This window comes from Mandrillus leucophaeus, unplaced genomic scaffold, assembly GCF_000951045.1.
Source record: "Mandrillus leucophaeus isolate KB7577 unplaced genomic scaffold, Mleu.le_1.0 Scaffold117, whole genome shotgun sequence".
NCBI lineage: Eukaryota > Metazoa > Chordata > Mammalia > Primates > Cercopithecidae > Mandrillus > Mandrillus leucophaeus.
Window position 1 is genome coordinate 4185402 of NW_012099987.1, and position 18117 is coordinate 4203518.

Below are 18117 nucleotides of genomic sequence, written 5' to 3' on the forward strand. Positions count from 1 at the left end.
TATCCTGGAACTTAAATTAAAAACAAAAGAAATATTTTATGTAAAACTGTTTTATAATCATATACAAATAACCACAATGAAAACAATACTGACATTAATAGAGCTTTGTCATAAAATGCTTTTTAGTTTCTTATATGTATAGCTTCCCATAGTCCTCAAAACAATCCAGTAAGGTAGATATTTCTGTGTTTCAGTGGAGGAGGTTATGAGGTTATGAGACTTTCTCAAATTCATGTAGTTAGTGTAGGCTAAACTCAGGTTCTGATTCCAAATCCGACCATCTTTCCAGTATCTTATGCTGCCTCCAAGCTGTATTCACTGAGGCTAGGAAGCATAGTAAACTCTAAGATACAAAAAACCAGCTGAATTTTTGCCTTGAGAAAACACTACCATATTGATTAGAAAAAGGAAAAAGCTGGAGCACCTTCTTTGCTTGTTAGCTTCCTCTCACAGTCTTGAGCCCTTCAATGCTTATTGTAAGACAATGTGCTGGATGCAGGTATCAAAAGGTGACTGGCTCAGGGCCTCTGCTACAAGACAACCACAATGAAGCCCAGGAGACAGAAATGTGGACAAGGACATACCAAAGTTTCTGTGTGCAGTAACAGATTGTTAGTTTGTACCAGTAGTACAGAAAGAGGACCTCAGTAAGAGGAGCAGTTAGGTCTGCCTTATGGTGTTAGAAGAAGGAATACAGATTAAGAAAACCTTCATATTGTCTACGATGTTGAATATGAGATTGAAAGAAGGGTAAGATTTTGCCAGGAGGTGCAGCCCAGGCAAAGAATAGCGTGAGCAAAGCAAGGAAGAGTCAAAATGAGCTGTTCACAGAAGTCCAGTATGGCTGGATGTCAGGGAACAAGTAAGGAAATGGTAGGAGGTCAGGCTGGTCAGATCACCAGGAGCTGCCCTGTGTTGCCTTTACAAGTCTGGCCTTTACCCTTAACAATAAGGTACAAGTCCAGGTCCTATTTACCTTTGTATGATTAGCACCCAGCATAATATTGTAAAATATAGCCAGCTCGCCCTCCACGTATGTTTGTTGAATTTATTCCGTCTTTAAACACACACAAGAGATTCTCAGGCTCAGATTTGCATTTTAGGATCTGGCTATGGAAAAGAAAGATATTGGTGAAAATAAGCTGGAAAGAGATTACTACAGAGACATGGGAAGCTTTGAAATATAGGAATTAAAAAAAAAAAAAAAAGGCCCACTTTAGAAACACTGTTGGTGTGCTCAAGAGAAAGAGGAGAATGCCAAACTTTTAATTGCAGTAATGAATGCCATTGTCCAAGATGAGGAACCTGGGAGAGGACTTTCAATGCTGCTGGTGGTAAATATATTCCAGTCCTCCTGAATATGTCTCAAATAACTTGAATACTCATTGATATTAACAGCCCTGTATTCATAAGAAAATTAAGACCAAATAAATCATTAATGCCCTACTTGGCTAAAAGTCTCTGGACAGGCAATTCAGAACATTTCTAATTTGGTATGTTGAAAATTGGAAACTAGTCCTTCATGACACTATAATCAGGAGATCCTCATAGGCATTGAATAGTTTGCTCTGCTATATGTGGGAATTAAGTCCTTAAATAATGTTCTGTTATCTAAAGGAACATTATAAAAAGAACGAGAAAACGATTGTTAGTGACATTCAAAGTACCGTTATTGTATTTTCTCCACATCTGCACCCTACATCTCAAAGAAAATCCAAAAAATCTATAATTAAATAGGAAATATCCTGAGCCCATAAGTAGAATAGTATATAGTTTACAGAAAAATATTTTAAAATCAGATCTAGAAAAAGAGCTACCATGATCCTACAGAGGAAAATCAATTATTCTTCTTAAACCAATTTATAGGCTTAATGGAATTCGAATAAAAAATCCCAGCAGATATTTTTGAAGCTTTACAAAACCATTCTAACATTAATTTGGAAGAAGCCAAGAAAATTTTGAAAACTTGGAATAATGAAGGGGCATTTATTGGATCTACCATATATTATCATGAAATTTGTAATGATTAAAACATTCAAGATTTAGTAAGGAGATCTATGGAATTAAATTTAAAATACTATATAAGAAGTTATTACATAAAAAGGAATTCAGTGTCTGAAAAATTGAAGCATTCTGAAATGTGCTATGTGATTTGTTGTCTATTTGGGAAAAAAATTAAAATCAGATCCTCACCTAATATTCTGTATAAGAAATCAAAATATTAAAATGTAGTTTAGTTTCATTATATTTAAAAAATTTCAGGCCAGGCACAGTGGCTCATGCTTGTAATCCCAGCACATTGGGAGGCTGAGGCAGGTGGATCACCAGGTCAGGAGATCAAGACCATCCTGGCCAACATGGTGAAACCCTGTCTCTACTAAAAATACAAAAAATTAGCTGGGTGTGGTGGCGGGCACCTGTAATCCCAGCTACTGGGGAGGCTGAGGCAGGAGAATGGCATGAACCCAGGGGTGGAGCTTGCAGAGAGCCAAGATCGCACTACTGCACTCCAGCCTGGGCGACAAAGTGAGACTCCGTCTCAAAAAAAAAAAAAAAAATTCAATCACAATTTAATATTTGTAGACAAATTATATTATCTTTTTAACCTTAGTGGCATATTGAAGCAGTAGAAAAGTTGTTTTAACTAACTTTGAGGAAATACCATTATTAAGTATGTGTTCATGTAAAAATTGCTGTAAGCTACATTTTTTCCTTCTCCTTCTTAGCAAAACGATGAGATCAACTTCAACCATATGGAAGCATTTCTACACTTAGTTTGAGGAGGAAAAAAATCAAATTTGCAAATAATGTCAAACAAAATATGCATTTCCAAATCCTAGCAAGATTACCAAACACATCCTTATCTTTTTAGAAAGACCTCATCTAAAATAGGACAACTATTCTGTTTTCAGAAGTCTTCGAATAACATTTATATTTTTTAAAAACTAGAAAAGGAAAACCAACCACAGAAATAACACATAAAGAAAAATAATTAGATACAATTCCAAAGAACAGATATTATAGTCAATGAGTTTGGGGTATTCTCCCTGCCCCCATGAACCTTGCCTGAACATTGGGCTTTCTATATCTTATATGCAGAAATCTATACCATTCCTATACTCCATTTTTATATCTGTATTGACACTGTGGAGGACAATTCCAAAAAGATCATTATTTTCTTTGTTCAAATCTAACATTGATAGATGCTTCTGCTCTCTAGTTCTGCCTGTTTCTCGGAAACTGGCCCAAACCACATAAATGAACAACTTCAACACAGCTGCAAAATGCTCAGCAACAGTAATATTAGAGGTGGAATAACATGCACACGGAATAGTGCTGTCAGGAGTGAAAGTCCACTGGGAGAGTGAAATTCTGTTTAGGGTCTGGTATTATCTAAGGACTTTCTACCATTCACTTCCATTCTAAACCCTAGATTTAGGTCTATGAAGGTACAAGTTAATGATGACTCAGGCTGTGAATACTGACAAGAGTGGAAGATCTTGGTTTTCCAGGGTTGGATGTTCCCATAGCTGAATTATGGTGACAGAAATCTGGACTATGATCTCAGAGGACAAGGGGCCTTTGCCCTCATGCTGATCTCCAGTCACACAAAGAAGCATAAGAGAGGGAAGAGAACAGTGCCTGTAACTAATGAAATTGACCAGTGCCAGGCAGATATTTCAATATTTGGGGGTCTTTCCATTAGGGCCATTCTGCTACTATAGAAAAGAACAAAATATCTCCTTTCATTGTGAGAGTTCCTTTCCCCCACACCGGGGACTCCAAATCTGGGAGAATTTCTTTCCTTTGTTATCCACCTGCACATATGACGTATCTGAAATATTGTTGAGCCTTCTCTCCCAGGGCATATCACAGCTCTCTATTATAATAAGGCCCATCTTTACTCATGGTCTTTGGGGTTTGATTTCTACTTCTGGATCACAGATTGCAACCCTAAAATCTGATTTCTGAATTTTGCTCCCAGGAAAGGGGATAAATCCTTCACCAGGAACTGGATATCTAACTGAGTACATACTTTAATAAGAGCGTAGCAGCCTGATCTTTCCTGTCCACAAAGAGAATCTTTGGTTATGTTAACTAACACAAATAAGATGTGACAGCCGTTCTACACAAAAGCCTAGGGAAAGTTTGTGAGAAAATAATTCATCCTGAGTTATAGTAAACCAGGCTGAACTCTAGATAAACAATATCTTGGGGCATCTTTCATTTGGTCCAAAGCCACTTACTTTTTCATGGTTAATAATATGTTGAGCTAGACTGGGTGCTACATAGAAGAAATGAAATACTGACCTATTTCTTTCTCCCTTTCCCCTTCTCTCCCTCACCTTTAATCCTCCGTTTCTTTCTCCCTTACTCACTCCTTGCCTCTCCTCTCCTCATCCCTATTTATATATATTAATAATATCACATTGGCAGTAGACCAATAAATAGCATATAGTTATATGTTTGTTGACTTTAATGGCTAGTGCAGGTCTCTATTTAGGCTTCCCTTGGAGCTTATGTTTCCCTTAGGTTTATAGAGCCTTAAATATACACGAATTGAGATGGGTGAGACTCTTCAACCAATCCATCTTGTTGATAAAAGTCACTTCCTGGCAGTTTAATTTAAGGAGAATCCTGAATGAAGGAAAAAATAAGTTAATTACCATTTGCCGATTGACAGGCATGTGGTAAGCAGATTACCTACTTACAACCCTATAAGGTTGGCATTATTAGTCTCAGTTTATAGATAAGAAACTGTGCTCAAGATCACATAGGCAGTTAATTGCAGAGCTGGGATTCAAACCCAATTCTGATTCTAAAGCCCTTGTTATAACCATGCAGAGATGGCAAATTTGTACTGCGTGTGTTGTTATTCCTTTTTGCTGAGCCTATGGTAAGAGAGGTCAATAATCTCTCATTTATCTCACAACTGGCCTAAGAGTTTTTCTCAAGATAGCATGCCAGGTCCTGTTTCCTAAAACTGGCTCCCAAGATGAAGCCTATTTGCTGCCAGCGAAGGTTTGAGAGACGGGAGGCTATAGGACAATGTCTGGAACAAGATAGAGGCAGATGTCAGAGAATAACACATATAGGAGGACCAGATAGATTTGCTTGATTGGAATGAAGAAAAAGACATGGAAATGGGGGATGATGAGAAGAGATGATGAAAGAGACTTGGAAGGCTCTGACTGGAGTTGGAAGGTGCTGGTTAGAAGATCAGGATACACATCCCTCGACGGTCCAAAATGCTGCTGAGGAAGTTGTAAAGACTTGGATTCAAGCAAAGAAGGCTCTAATAACCTGAAATGATTTGACCTGGCTGTAGAACCTGGTGAGAAGGAGGAAAAACGCATCAGGATTTTGTTATGGATTTCACATGAAAAAGCACACTTTTTTTGGAGCTCCAGCCCTGCTATAAACCTGACTGTAAGCATGAACACTGAGGAACTGAGGTGGAGAAGAATTGTATTTTAATTTGTATGCTAGACTATTTAGCTTAATTGAAAGATGAAGATTCAGAAAAATAGCATCACTGAATAGCAAGAGAATGGGCCCCAGAGTCAGACACTTATCTGATTTGTGACCTGGCTCCACAGTTCACTAGCCATGGGACCTTGGGTAAGTTGTTTAACCTCCTTGATCCATGTCATATGGAAGGAACAGAAGCTATGTCCCAAAAGTGTTGTGAGAATTAACAAGAAAACAAATATGCAGAAACAAAGGTAGTGCCTGGTACACTGTTGGCACTCAATAAATGTCAGTTTCCTCTTCTTGGTTCTGGTTTTTGAGCTTTGTAAATTATTTAATATTTGTGCACCTATATTCTTTGATCTGTAAAATAAAGATAATAAAACTTGTTTTGCCTATATTACAGGGTAGTGTTTCTCATACATTAGTGTGTAAAGAATTCTTTGAGGTCTCTATTCAAAATGCCAATATCTGGCTCACATTCCCACACATCTGCTTCAGGAAGTCTGAGCTGGAGCCTAAGAATCATGCTGCATGCTTAGCAGTCCCTCTAGGTGCTTCCAATGCAAGAGGACCATGGACCACACTTCTGACAAATTCTGATCTTAGCAGCACCTATAAGGGGACAGACAGCATTCTTGAAGGGGAAAGCAGGGTTGTGAGGGAAAGAAAAAGAAGGAAGAGAGGAAAAACTGGAAAGTAAGAAAGTGAGGAAGAATATTTCTGAAGACCATCTGACTAGTAAAGTGTCAAATCGAAGTCTGTGTTTCAGGACTCCAGCCTCCATCTCCAATGTTGTAACACCCATCCCAGACAGACAGACTGACTTCTCTGGTTTTAGAGACAGAGATAAACATCCTCAATTATAATGACAGTAACTCAAAAGCTTGAGTTTGGGTAAAGAAGTAGTCTGTTTTCTCAATCAGCAAAGAAGGCCTTTTCAGGAACAAAATAAAAGTAAATGAAAGCAAGTTTAGAAGTAACTGGTCATTAACACAATTCTCAGCTAGGGAGTAGACCTTTGCAGCATACAGTACTTCCCTGTTAATAAGCACTGAACAGCTTTGGTCTCTCTGGAGGCAGAGAGATGGAAATTTTCATCTTATAAACTAAGTGTAATATACTGTTATCTTCTCTTCTCCTGTAATTTGGTCAAGTCATAAAACTGTTTCATAGCTGAAATAAAACAGAACAATTATTAGGAATAACATCGTGATAATTACTCTGTGCACCGAATTGTACCCAGCTGTGCATCTTCCTGCTCCAAACAAGAATGTGGGATAAGCAGGTTTTTAGACAGGAAGTGGAACTGTGATTACCCTCATTATACTGACAAGTTATTGTAGCTAATCTTTCTAGTTCCTTTCCTCATTCAATTCTCTGAACTGCTTAGAAAGCTACATTGAGTCATATGCAAAAAATCTATTAGACTGAAACCTGCCTTTTCATCTTGCAAATATATCTGATCTTCTTAACAACTGAGGCTCCAGATGACTCAGAGACTTGAAGTATCATTCACACATGGCCAGGCATGGTGGCTTACACATGTAATTCTAGCAATTTGGAAGGCTGAGGCAGGAGGATGGCTTGAGCCCAGAAGTTAGAGGCTGCAGTGAGCTATGTGTGTACCACTGTACTCCAACCTGGGTGACAGGGTGAGACCCTGTGTCAAAACAACAATAAAAACAAAAACAATTCAGCTAATTGATAATCCAGGTCTCATCTAGTTCCAAAGCGCAGGCTCTTCACCACCCTGCTATATTGATTCACTATTAGACAAAACAGAAGGTTATTGCTATGTATTAGAAAATAAATCAGGAACTTGTCTGTCATGAGCTAAACTATCATAGAACTCATGAAAGTTAAACATGAAAGGGAGATCTTAAATAACTTATTACAATTCACCCATGAGGAGACTGATGTCTCGAGTGGGTATCATAGCAATTAAATATCCAAAATTACCTTTTGTCTCTATTTGAATTCTCTTCTTGGCAGGTACAGGCAGGACTGACTTGTCCATTAGGCACAGTAGGCACAGTGCCTGGGAACCACAACACGTTTATAAACCACTTATTTTTTTTGATTAAAATTAGAAGAAACAAAAACAAGTTTAAGGTTGAAAAAAATTGTTATATGTATTTATACCAATGGAGTGCAAATATAATTTTTAATATGTCTTTAAGGAAGAGACTCATGAAGTCAAAAGTACCTTGGGCCCATAAAAGTCACAACGGAAGTCTGTGTACAGGAATACAGTAAAATTTCCATCCTTATCCACTTATACAGCCTTCATACCTACCCATGCTTTGAGGAAAACATGGAATTGATAAATCAGGATTAGACACTTAGTAGAAGTGTTGGTGATTAGACACAACTAAAGACAGAAATTCTGGATACAAAACAGCAATTTTTCTATTTCTGCTTTATTGAACATATAGCACACATCATGTGGTCTGCCATGATGGTAAAGACAATTATTTGTTTCCTAGTTTTGTCCTGCTTCTGTCTCCTTTGCTCAAATTTAAATGCTTCCCATAGCTCTCTGGGCCATGATAGGAGCAGAAAACTCTGTCTAGCTTTCTATTCTAACACGGGTTCAGGTTAGAATATTCCACTAGCAACTCTGTAGAATGTTGGATTAACTTCCATTCTTTATTCTTCACTCATTCAACAAACTGGAGCACCTACTATGTACTAGGCTTGTTGCTAGCACTGCATATACAATAGTAAATATAACATACTTCTTGCCCTCATGGAATTTATAATCTATAAAGGACAAGCAAACAAACAACAAATATATAGTTACAAAGTATAACTATCTATATCCTGTTAGTTTAGATAGAGAATTACTTTGCTAGATGACTCAAGGAAGCACTCTGATGGATGAGAAGCACTCTGATGATGCATGTGGAGAGGAGACTGCTCTAGCATGGTACTAGCTTAGCACATAACCAGGCCCATGAGGACTGAGTGAGGTAAGAAAAAGAGAATATGGGAGAAGATAAAAATGAAGATCTGGATAGAGACTAGCTCATTCACTGTAGAGCCCTACGGGCCATGGTAAAGAGATTACATTTTATTCTAACAGCAATGAAAAGTCATTAAAGCATCTTTAGCAAGTGACTGACATCATATGAACTAGGTTTGTAAATGATTTTTCTGGCAACTGAGTGATCAGATAGGAGGGGGCAAGATGCACGCAAGTACAGTAGTAATGAGGGTACTAAGGCAATTCAGGTTCTCTGAATTCTCCAAATTGTAATTCTTTTTTTAAAGTTTCCTTTACTGCCATCACCCACCGAAACCAGAGTGCATATTCTAAGTCAATGTGATCCAAACATGTTAGTGGAACGTTAACCTCTCAAGACGGTCTCTGAAAGTAAGATTCTGTGGTCAAATAAATTCAGAAAATTCTGCATGCTAAATCCCCTTCTTGGAGATTCCGAATGTAAACTAATATATTAAAAGCACAGGTAAGTGTTTCAGTAAATGTGTGGATCCCAGCATTTCTCAAGCTTACTTGACCATGGAACGTTTTATTTTTTTTCCCTTCACATAATGTTAATATCCTGTAGAAGTGATATTCTCCAGAGCATATTTAAGAAAGTGCTGCCATAAGTCATTCTAACCAAGAGTCAAGCAAATTCCATGTGCTTGGTTTACTGGTTCCCCTCTCCTTTACCTCTCCATTTATTATTCTAACGGTTTAGGCAATATTTTCTGAATCACCATATATTGTATAATATCACCCTTCACATATGGTATTTCTTCTCTCCATTTCTACCTTCTATTTCTATCAACTGTCCCTTTCCTTTTATATTGTCAAGGTTGGTAAAGTTTTCATTCTTTCTGTAACCATACTTCTCTTTCTTGTTTCGGGATCTGGCTCTCCTATAAGCCAGCTGTTGGATATCCTTAATTGATTCTCTATATCGGTAATATTTCTCCGTCTCTGTATAAAGCTCTGTGTATAGGAGCTTTATCTTTTGTCTTCAAATATTTTATTAGACTCTTAACCCTTTTTGGAAATATAATTTACATATCATACAACTCACTCAGAGAAGTGTTCAATAGTTTTTATTATATTTTAAGTGCTGTGCAACCATTAACATAATCTAATTCTAGAATATTTCATCATTCCAAAAAGAAACCCTGTATCCATTACAGACACTCCTCATTTCCCCACAATCTTCGCCAGCCCTAAGCAACTACTAAACTATGTTTTGTCTCTATTAATTTCTGACATTTAATATAAAAGGAATCACACAATGTATGGCCTTTTGTGACTCACTTCCTTCAGTGACCATAATATTTTTAAGGTTTATCCATGTTGTAACATGTATTGGTGCTTCGTTTCTTTCCATTGTCTAATAATATTTAATTGTATGGATATACCACATTTTCCCTATCTATTAATCAAGTGATGAACATTTGGATTGTTTCTATTTTTTAGCTATTATGAATACCGCTGCTATGAATATTCGTGTACAAGTTTTTGTGTGGATATATGTTTTTATTTCTCTTAGGAAGTGCTTAGTCTTATGTTAACTATGTTTAACATTTTAAGTAATTGCCAGACTGTTTTTCAAAGCAGTTGAAGCATATTATATTCCCACTAGCATTGTATAAGGGTTCAAATTTTTCTACATCCTCTCCAATAGTTGTTATAGTGTGTCTTTTTGATTATACCCATCTTAGTGGATGTGAGGTGGTATCTCGCTGTGGTTTTGATTTGCATTTCCCTAACTAACAATGTTAAGTATCTATTCACGTGCTTATTGGCCATTCGTATAACTTGGGAAATATGTCCACTTAAATCCCTTCTGTCCATATTTTAGTTAGGTAATTTGTCTTTTCATTGCTGAGTTGTAAGAATTCTTTATATATATTCTGGATACCATTCTCTTATCAGATATATGACTTGCAAATATTTTCTCCTATTCTGCATGTTATCTGTTCACATTCTTGATGGTGTCATTTGACTCACAAAAGTTCTTAGTTTTGATAAAGTCCAATTTATCATGGATATGTTTTATCACATTTGCCTTTAGTGTTGTATCTAAGAAATCACTCTTTAAACTTTATTAGAAAATTTCGGCAATAATATAGTTTCAAAAATTATTTTTGTACTGATTTGTAGCTTTTTCATAGAAACGTGTTTTTACTCCATAAATACCGTTATCTTTCTATATCATTATAAGGAGACCAATTGCAGATTTTTATTTTTAAAGCACTGGATCTTGAATTATAATTCTTCTTGGGTGAATTGTTTAATTAATTTATCTTGGTTTTTATCTTTCATGCTACTGATTTCTTTTTTGTGTCTTGTGATCTTTGGCTCTCTACAGGCATACCACAGAGGTATTGCAGGTTCAGTTCCAGACCACTGCAATAAAGTGAATATCACAATAAAGAGAGTCACACAAATTATTTGGTTTATCAGTACATGTAAGAGTTATGTTTACACTATACCATAGTCTATTAAGTATGCAACAGCATTATGTCTAAAAGAACAATGTATATACCTTAATTCAAAATACTGTATTGCTAAAAATGCTAATGATCATCTGAGCCTTCAGTGAGTCATAATCATTTTGCTGACAGAGGGCCTTGCCTTGACATGGATGGCTGCTGACTGATCAAGGTGTTGATTACTGAAGGCTGGGATGGCTGTGGCAATTTCTTAAAATAAAACAACAGTGACGTTTGTCACATTAAGTGATTCTTCCTTTCATGGAAGACTTCTCTGTAGCATTCAATGCTGTTTGATGGCATTTTACCCACAGTAGAAACTCTTTCAAAATTGGAGTCAGTCCTGTCAAACCCTGCCACTGTTTTATCAACTAAGTTTATGTAATATTCTAAATCCTTTTGTATCATTTCAACACTGTTCAGAGAATCTTCATCAGGAGTAGGTTCCATCTCAAGAAACCATTTGCTCATTTATAAGCAATTCATCATCCATTCATATTCTATTATGAGATTGCAACAATTCTGTCACATTTTCAAGCTACACTTCAAATTCTAGTCTTCTTGCTATGCCCACCACATCTGCAGTTACTTCCTCCACTGAAGTCTTGAATCCCTCAAAGTCATCCACAAGGGCTAGAGTCCACTTCTTCCAAACTCCTGTTAATATTGCTATTTCAACCTTTTCCCATGAATCACAAATGTTCGTAATGGCATCTGGAATGGTGAGTCTTTTCCAGAAGGTTTTCAATTAACCTTGCCCAGATCCATCAGAGAAGAAATCACTATCTATGGTAGCTATGGCCTTATAAAATGTACTTCTCAAATAATGTATTTCTTAAATAATAAGACTTGAAAGTCAACAGTACTTCTTGATTTCTAGGCTGCAGAATGGAGGGTGAGTTAGCAGGCTTAAAAAATTAATTTATCTGTACATTTCCATCAGAGCTCTTGGGTGAGCAGGCATATTGGCAATGAGCAGTAATATTTTGAAAGCAATTTTTTTTTTTTTCCTGAGCAGTAGGTCTCAGTAGTGGGTGTAAACTATTTAGTAAACCATGCTATAAACAGATATGCTGTCACCCAGGTTGTATTGTTCCATTTATAGAGCACAGGTGGAGTAGATTTAACTTAATTCATAGGGACCCTAAGATTTTCAGAGTTTCAGATTTCCAAGAGAAGGATGTCTCATCTATACTGAAAATCTGTTGTTTAGTGTAGTCACTTTCATTAATTATCTTAGTTGTATCTTCTGGAGAGCTGCTTCCCCTTGCATTTTTCATGTTATGGAGATAGTTTATTTCCTTAAACCAACCTCTGCTAGCTTCCAACTTTCCTTCTGTAGCTTCCTCACCTCTCTCAGCCTTTATAGAACTGAAGAGAGTTAGGGTCTTGTCCTGGATTAGGCTTTCACTTAGGGAAATGTGGCTGGTTTGATCTTCTATCTAGATTGCTACAACCTTCTCCATAGCAGCAATAAGGCTGTTTCACTTTCTTATCATTCTTGTGTTCACCAAAGTAGCACTTTTAATTTCCTTCAACAACTTTCCCTTTACATTCACAAGTTGGCTAACTGTTTGGGACAAGAAGCCTAGCATTCAGCCTATCATGGCTTTCAACATGCCTTCCTCATTAAGCTTAATCATGTTGAGCTTGTGCCTTAAAGTAAGAGACATGCAAGTCTTTCACTTGAGCACTCAGAGACCACCGTAGTGTTATTTATTGGTGTAATTTTAATATTGTTGCATCTCAGGGAATAGAAAAGCCTGAGAACAGGGAGAGAGATGGGAGAATGGCTGGTGGGTGGAACAGACAGAACACACATTTATTGATTAATTTTGCCATCTTATAGTTCATGGTGCCCCAAAATAATTACAATAGCAGCATCAAAGATCACTGATTACAGATCACCATAATAGATATAATAATAATGAAAAAGCTTGAAATGTTCCAAGAATTACCAAAATGTGACACAGAGACATGAAGTGAGGTACCATGAACCTTCAATTTATAAAAAATTCAATATATGTGAAGCACAATAAATATGAGATTTGCCTGTATTCACTTTTAAAAATTAGGGACTAAGTAGATTTGTCAAGGTAGAGGTATAGGTTTTTCTCTGTTATTGGGTATATAATTTTTTTAGATAAATCTCCTTTTGAGTAGGATTTCTATTTTGTAGGTAGAGCTTGTTGAACAATATGAGACAAGAAAAATGATAATGAAAAGAAACTTCTAAAACAATAAAAACATCTTTTAGGACACACAAAAAGCACTAGATTAAGATAAAATTGTCATTACATAGATGATGCATAAAAGTTTACAAAAGAAAAACCAGAAACTGATATAACTCTAAATAGTAATTCTCATGTCTTTAGATAAAAACTGATGATTAAGAATAGCCATTTCCCAAATGAGGAAATGAAAACAATAAAATAAGCATTTTGTTAAGTAATTCCCATTTTCCAGACCACAGGCTAATCCCTGAAGATATTAAATATGAACATGAAGATTCTATCTCTGTCTTCATAGAGTTCATATCCTAACTGGAAAGACAGTCCTTTTTAGTTCTGCAACTACCTCAGTAAAAAAGCTTACCCAGCAATCCCACCTATGGGTATATAACCAAAATAAAGGAAGTCAGTATATCAAAAAGATTATGCACACTTCAATGTTTATTGCAGCAATATTCACAATAATCAAGATATGGAATCAACCTGTATTCATCAAGGGATGAATGGATAAAGAAAATGTAGTATATATACACATGGAATACTATTCAACCATAAAAAGAGTGAAATTCTGTCATTTTCAGCAACATGGATGGAACTGGAAGACATTACATTAAGTGAAATAAGCCAGGCACAAAAAGACAAGTATTGTATGTTCTCACACACATGTAGGAGCAAATGAAAAAGTGGACCTCATGGAGGTAGAGAATTGGTGGTAACCACAGGCCAGGAAGGGAAGGAGAGAGGGAGGATGAAGAGAGGTTGGTTAATGGGTACAAAAACACAGTTAGAAGGAATAAGCTCTAGTGTTCAATAGCACAGTAGTGTGGCAAAAGTTAACAGTAGCTTATTGTATATTCCAAGTAGCTAGAAGAGATTTGGAATGTTCCCAACATAAAGAAATAATTTAAAAATTGTCATAAATATGTACAACAAATATGTACGATTTGTATGTATCAATAAAATTTTTTAAAAACTTAAGACATTGGTATAGTTTCAAAAAACCGAAGTTATCATGATTTATAAAATCAACATAATCCATTTAAATGATTATTTATATTATGCTTTTCAATGCTTCATAATTACAATTATGCATACTGTTTTTTTTTTTTGGATGACCTTAAAATCAGTTGTTGAATAAGACAGATACTACCCATTCAACAAGCATTTATAAGGCACTTACTATATTCCTAGGTTCTGAGGATACAGAACCTAGGAATATTTTGAGGATATGAATAAAACAAATGGGTTCCTGATCCTACTCTGTGGTTTATCATGGCTGGCAGATATATAAACAAATGTTATCATCAATTTGATAAGTGCGATAGCAGAAAAATACAGTGCCATGCAAGGACAGAGGAGGCCCTAAGAAATTCTGCCTGAACATGTCAGAGAAGATCTAGAGAAAGGAGAAAAACAAGAGGAGAGGCTGGTATTCTTAACAAAATGACACAAAATAAAAAGATGTAAAGGTATAAAAGAGTATGGCATCTTCCAGAATTTACATTAAAAATTTTCTATACTTTGATGTAGTTAGATGTAATTAGAGGGCAAGGGGGCATCACTGCTTATTAGCTGCAAATTTAGGCAGGCGCAGATACTAAAGGCCACGAGTGCATCGGAAAGGGTTTGGATTTCAAGCAAAAGTGACTTGACCAGATGTTACATTAAAAAAAAAAAAAAAAAAAAAAAAACCTCTGTAATCCCAGCACTTTGGGAGGCCGAGATGGGTGGATTATCTGAGGTCAGGAGTTCAACACCAGCCTGACCAACATGGTGAAACCCTATCTCTACTAAAAATACAAAAATTATCTGGGCGTGGTGGCACATGCTTGTAATACCAGCTACTCGGGAGGCTGAGGCAAGAGAATTGCTTTAGCCCAGGAGACGGAGGTTGCAGTGAGCTGAGATCACGCCACTCCACTCCAGCCTGGCTGACAGAGCGAGACTCTGTTTAAAAAGCAACAACAACAACAACAACAACAAAAACTACTCAGGAATCTATATGGAAAAATTATTAGAGTTTGAGGCTAGCTAGATACCAATAAATCATTTAGGATTAAAAACAACAAGGTTTAAAATAAAAATGAAAAGAAAATGGGATATGAAGGATACTAAGAAAATTACAGTACTTAATAACTAATTGAATGTGTGAACGAAGGAGAAAACTGATCTAAAACGGCTTCCATGTCTGGGTCTCAGACAAAATGGTTATTGTCAAATTTCGTTAAGTTACTAATGGTTACTACAATGGTTACTAATCAAATTTGGGATAAGAGGAAACAAGACAACATAAGGATTTGAAAATTCTGAGTTCTTTTCATAATTAACAGAATTCAAGTTTAAACAACCATGCAACATGATCCTGCATTAATTAAAATAGAGTAAAATAATAAAACTGACAACATTCATTGCTATAGGATATTGGAGAAAAAGATATACTAATACATTGCTGTCCTGCAACCTGATGAAATTGTTCTGAAAAAAACTTGGCAACAAATATAAAAGCCATAAGAATTATCACATACTTTGACCAAGAAACCCTACTTTTTGGAATTTAGCCCAAGGATGTAATTCAAAAGAAATAAATAACCGATTTGTATAAAAATGTTTATAGCTGTGCTATATATTACAAGCAAAATTTGGAAACAGTCCAATGCCCAACAGTGATGGAATGCTTAGGCAGACTTAGGTGCATTAATGCAATGGAATATTTTATTGCTATTAAGAATGACAATATGAGAACTATGTAGAAACAAGGAAAGGGTCATGTGAAGCAATGAATAAAAAATGCAGCACTCAAAATGATGCATATACAATGATCACAACTATGTAAAATTATATCTGTATAACCAGGAGGATTAGAAAGGAATACAGAGCTGGTAATTTAGAGTGCTGACATTTTTGTTATTGTTAGTTCAAGTTGCTGGGGATGTTTATGTGTTTCTAGTTATATTTCACTGTATATTTAGTACATATACATTAACAGAGATAAATCTCTATTTTTTTCTGACACATAAAAGAAAATCCTGATCAGTATCTTTCCCTGCCTTAGGTGATTTAAAAAAAGATTGTCAGATTTAGTCAAAACTAAATAAGAAAAGTGGTAGCAATTCTCAAGAATATCTGCTAATAGGCCTACCAAGAGCTTTAATATCTCAGTATTTGTAGTGTTTTTCAACTTTTTAACCCAGTTTGCTGGCCAAGATTTTGTAAAGCTTCACTTTCTACAAGAGGACCCTGGTATAGAGTAATTTTTTTGTCTTAAAAAATATAAAATGATGCTATAAAATGCATCATATTAATTGTGTTTTTTCAAACAATGTTTCCTTTACAACCCATCCTAGAGATTGTGATATACCTTCCCCATCCCATGCTCCCCTGTTGACTACGGAAGGCCTAGAATGATGAGAAAGATGGAGAACCTCTGACTTAGAGTGGGTGAAGCCACTATGGAAAGAGTCCCTCCTTTTTTTCTTAAGACCAAAATAAATAAATAAATAAATAATCAGGAGAAATGCAAATACATTAATTCATTAAATGAATAATGTCATAAGAAAAGCTAAACAATCTGACCTACCCATCTAGGAGGGCGATGACATTCTTCCTCGGCCGCCCAATATTAGGGCCATATAAGCTGGCTCTGGAATAAATCCGGATGGGCTGCAACAGGCTCTTCAGCTGGATGTAATCCTTTCCCAACTGGCTGCCATTTACTGCCCGGCCATGCATGGTCCGATAGTTATTTGGCTCTAGATTAAAAGCAAACATGCAAGTCAGAATTGAGAAGGGTAAGGCTCTGCCAACACTTTCCTGTCCACAGATCTCTCTGCCTTTTTCTTAGTAGTATGAAAAAATAAAAATAAAAAAAATAAAAAAGTGGGTGTGAATTATTTTAACTTAAAGAACCACCCAAACAAAAAAAAGTCAAGTTAGCTTGCTGTTCTGTTCATTTTCAAACTAATTTTCACAAAAGGATAACCTAATCAACACCAGAGACCATACAGATTTTCAGGTGCTACTTCATAATGAATGGTATATTGGATTGAATAGTGTCCCCCCAAATTTATATCTACCAGAATCTCAGAATGTGAGCTCATTTGGAAACAGGATCTTTGAAATGTAACTAGTTATGATAAGGTCATACTAGATTACAGTGGGTCCTAAATCCAATGACTTCTGTCTTTATAAGAGAAAGGAGAAGGAAGTTCAGATACACAGACACGGAGAGAAGAATGCCATGTGACAAAGACTGGAGAGATGCTGCTAGGCTAAGCATTGCTGGCAGCCACCAGAAGCTAGGAAAGAGGCATGGAATAGATTCTCTCTCAAAACCCCCACAAGAAACCAATCCTGCTGATGCTCTGATTTCAGACTTCTGGCCTCCTAAACTATCAGAGAAGCAATTTTTGTTGTTTTAAGCCACGAAGCTTGTGATAATTTGTTATGGCAAGCCTAGAAAACTAATATACATGGTAAGAAGTGAAATCTTCATAAAGATATTCACTGCCAAAAAGTCAGGAAAAAAATCATATTCAGTAATAACAAAGTAGCTAATTGAAGTAATTTTGAGCAAAGCCTCCTCTTCCAGCTTCCATTACCTTGGTAGCTCTATAAGGGGAGAAAAATTCCCCAAAACCAGCCGCTCCACACCTGGAGGAGGCTAATTTGATTTGGAATGGTGTGCATACCCCAGGAAAGGCCAGCATCTCAGCTGCCTTGAGACTATGATACTGGCAGGTACAAGAAATAAACCCGTAGTCTTGCAAGAAATATAATAGGAAAATTTGGGGAATAAGGCAGCCACAGCGAACCCTGACAATCTCACACATACCCCCTGTAATCTACAAGGCTAAACATGCTTAGGAGGGACTACAGGATAGTAGTGTGGATAGAAGGAGGATATCTAGCTATCCATACATTTCCAGATAAGTATGAAACCTAG

General features: G+C 36.3%; 1 protein-coding gene across 1 annotated transcript in view; it reads right to left on the bottom strand.

Moving 5' to 3' along the window:
- LOC105554353 (inactive heparanase-2) overlaps positions 1–18117 on the bottom strand; it is a 323145-nt gene that overhangs the window by 271889 nt on the left and 33139 nt on the right. Inside the window, exon 3 of the mRNA XM_012000802.1 lies at positions 16753–16924. Coding sequence (XP_011856192.1) covers positions 16753–16924 — 172 coding nt within the window. The remainder of the gene's footprint in view (positions 1–16752; positions 16925–18117) is intronic.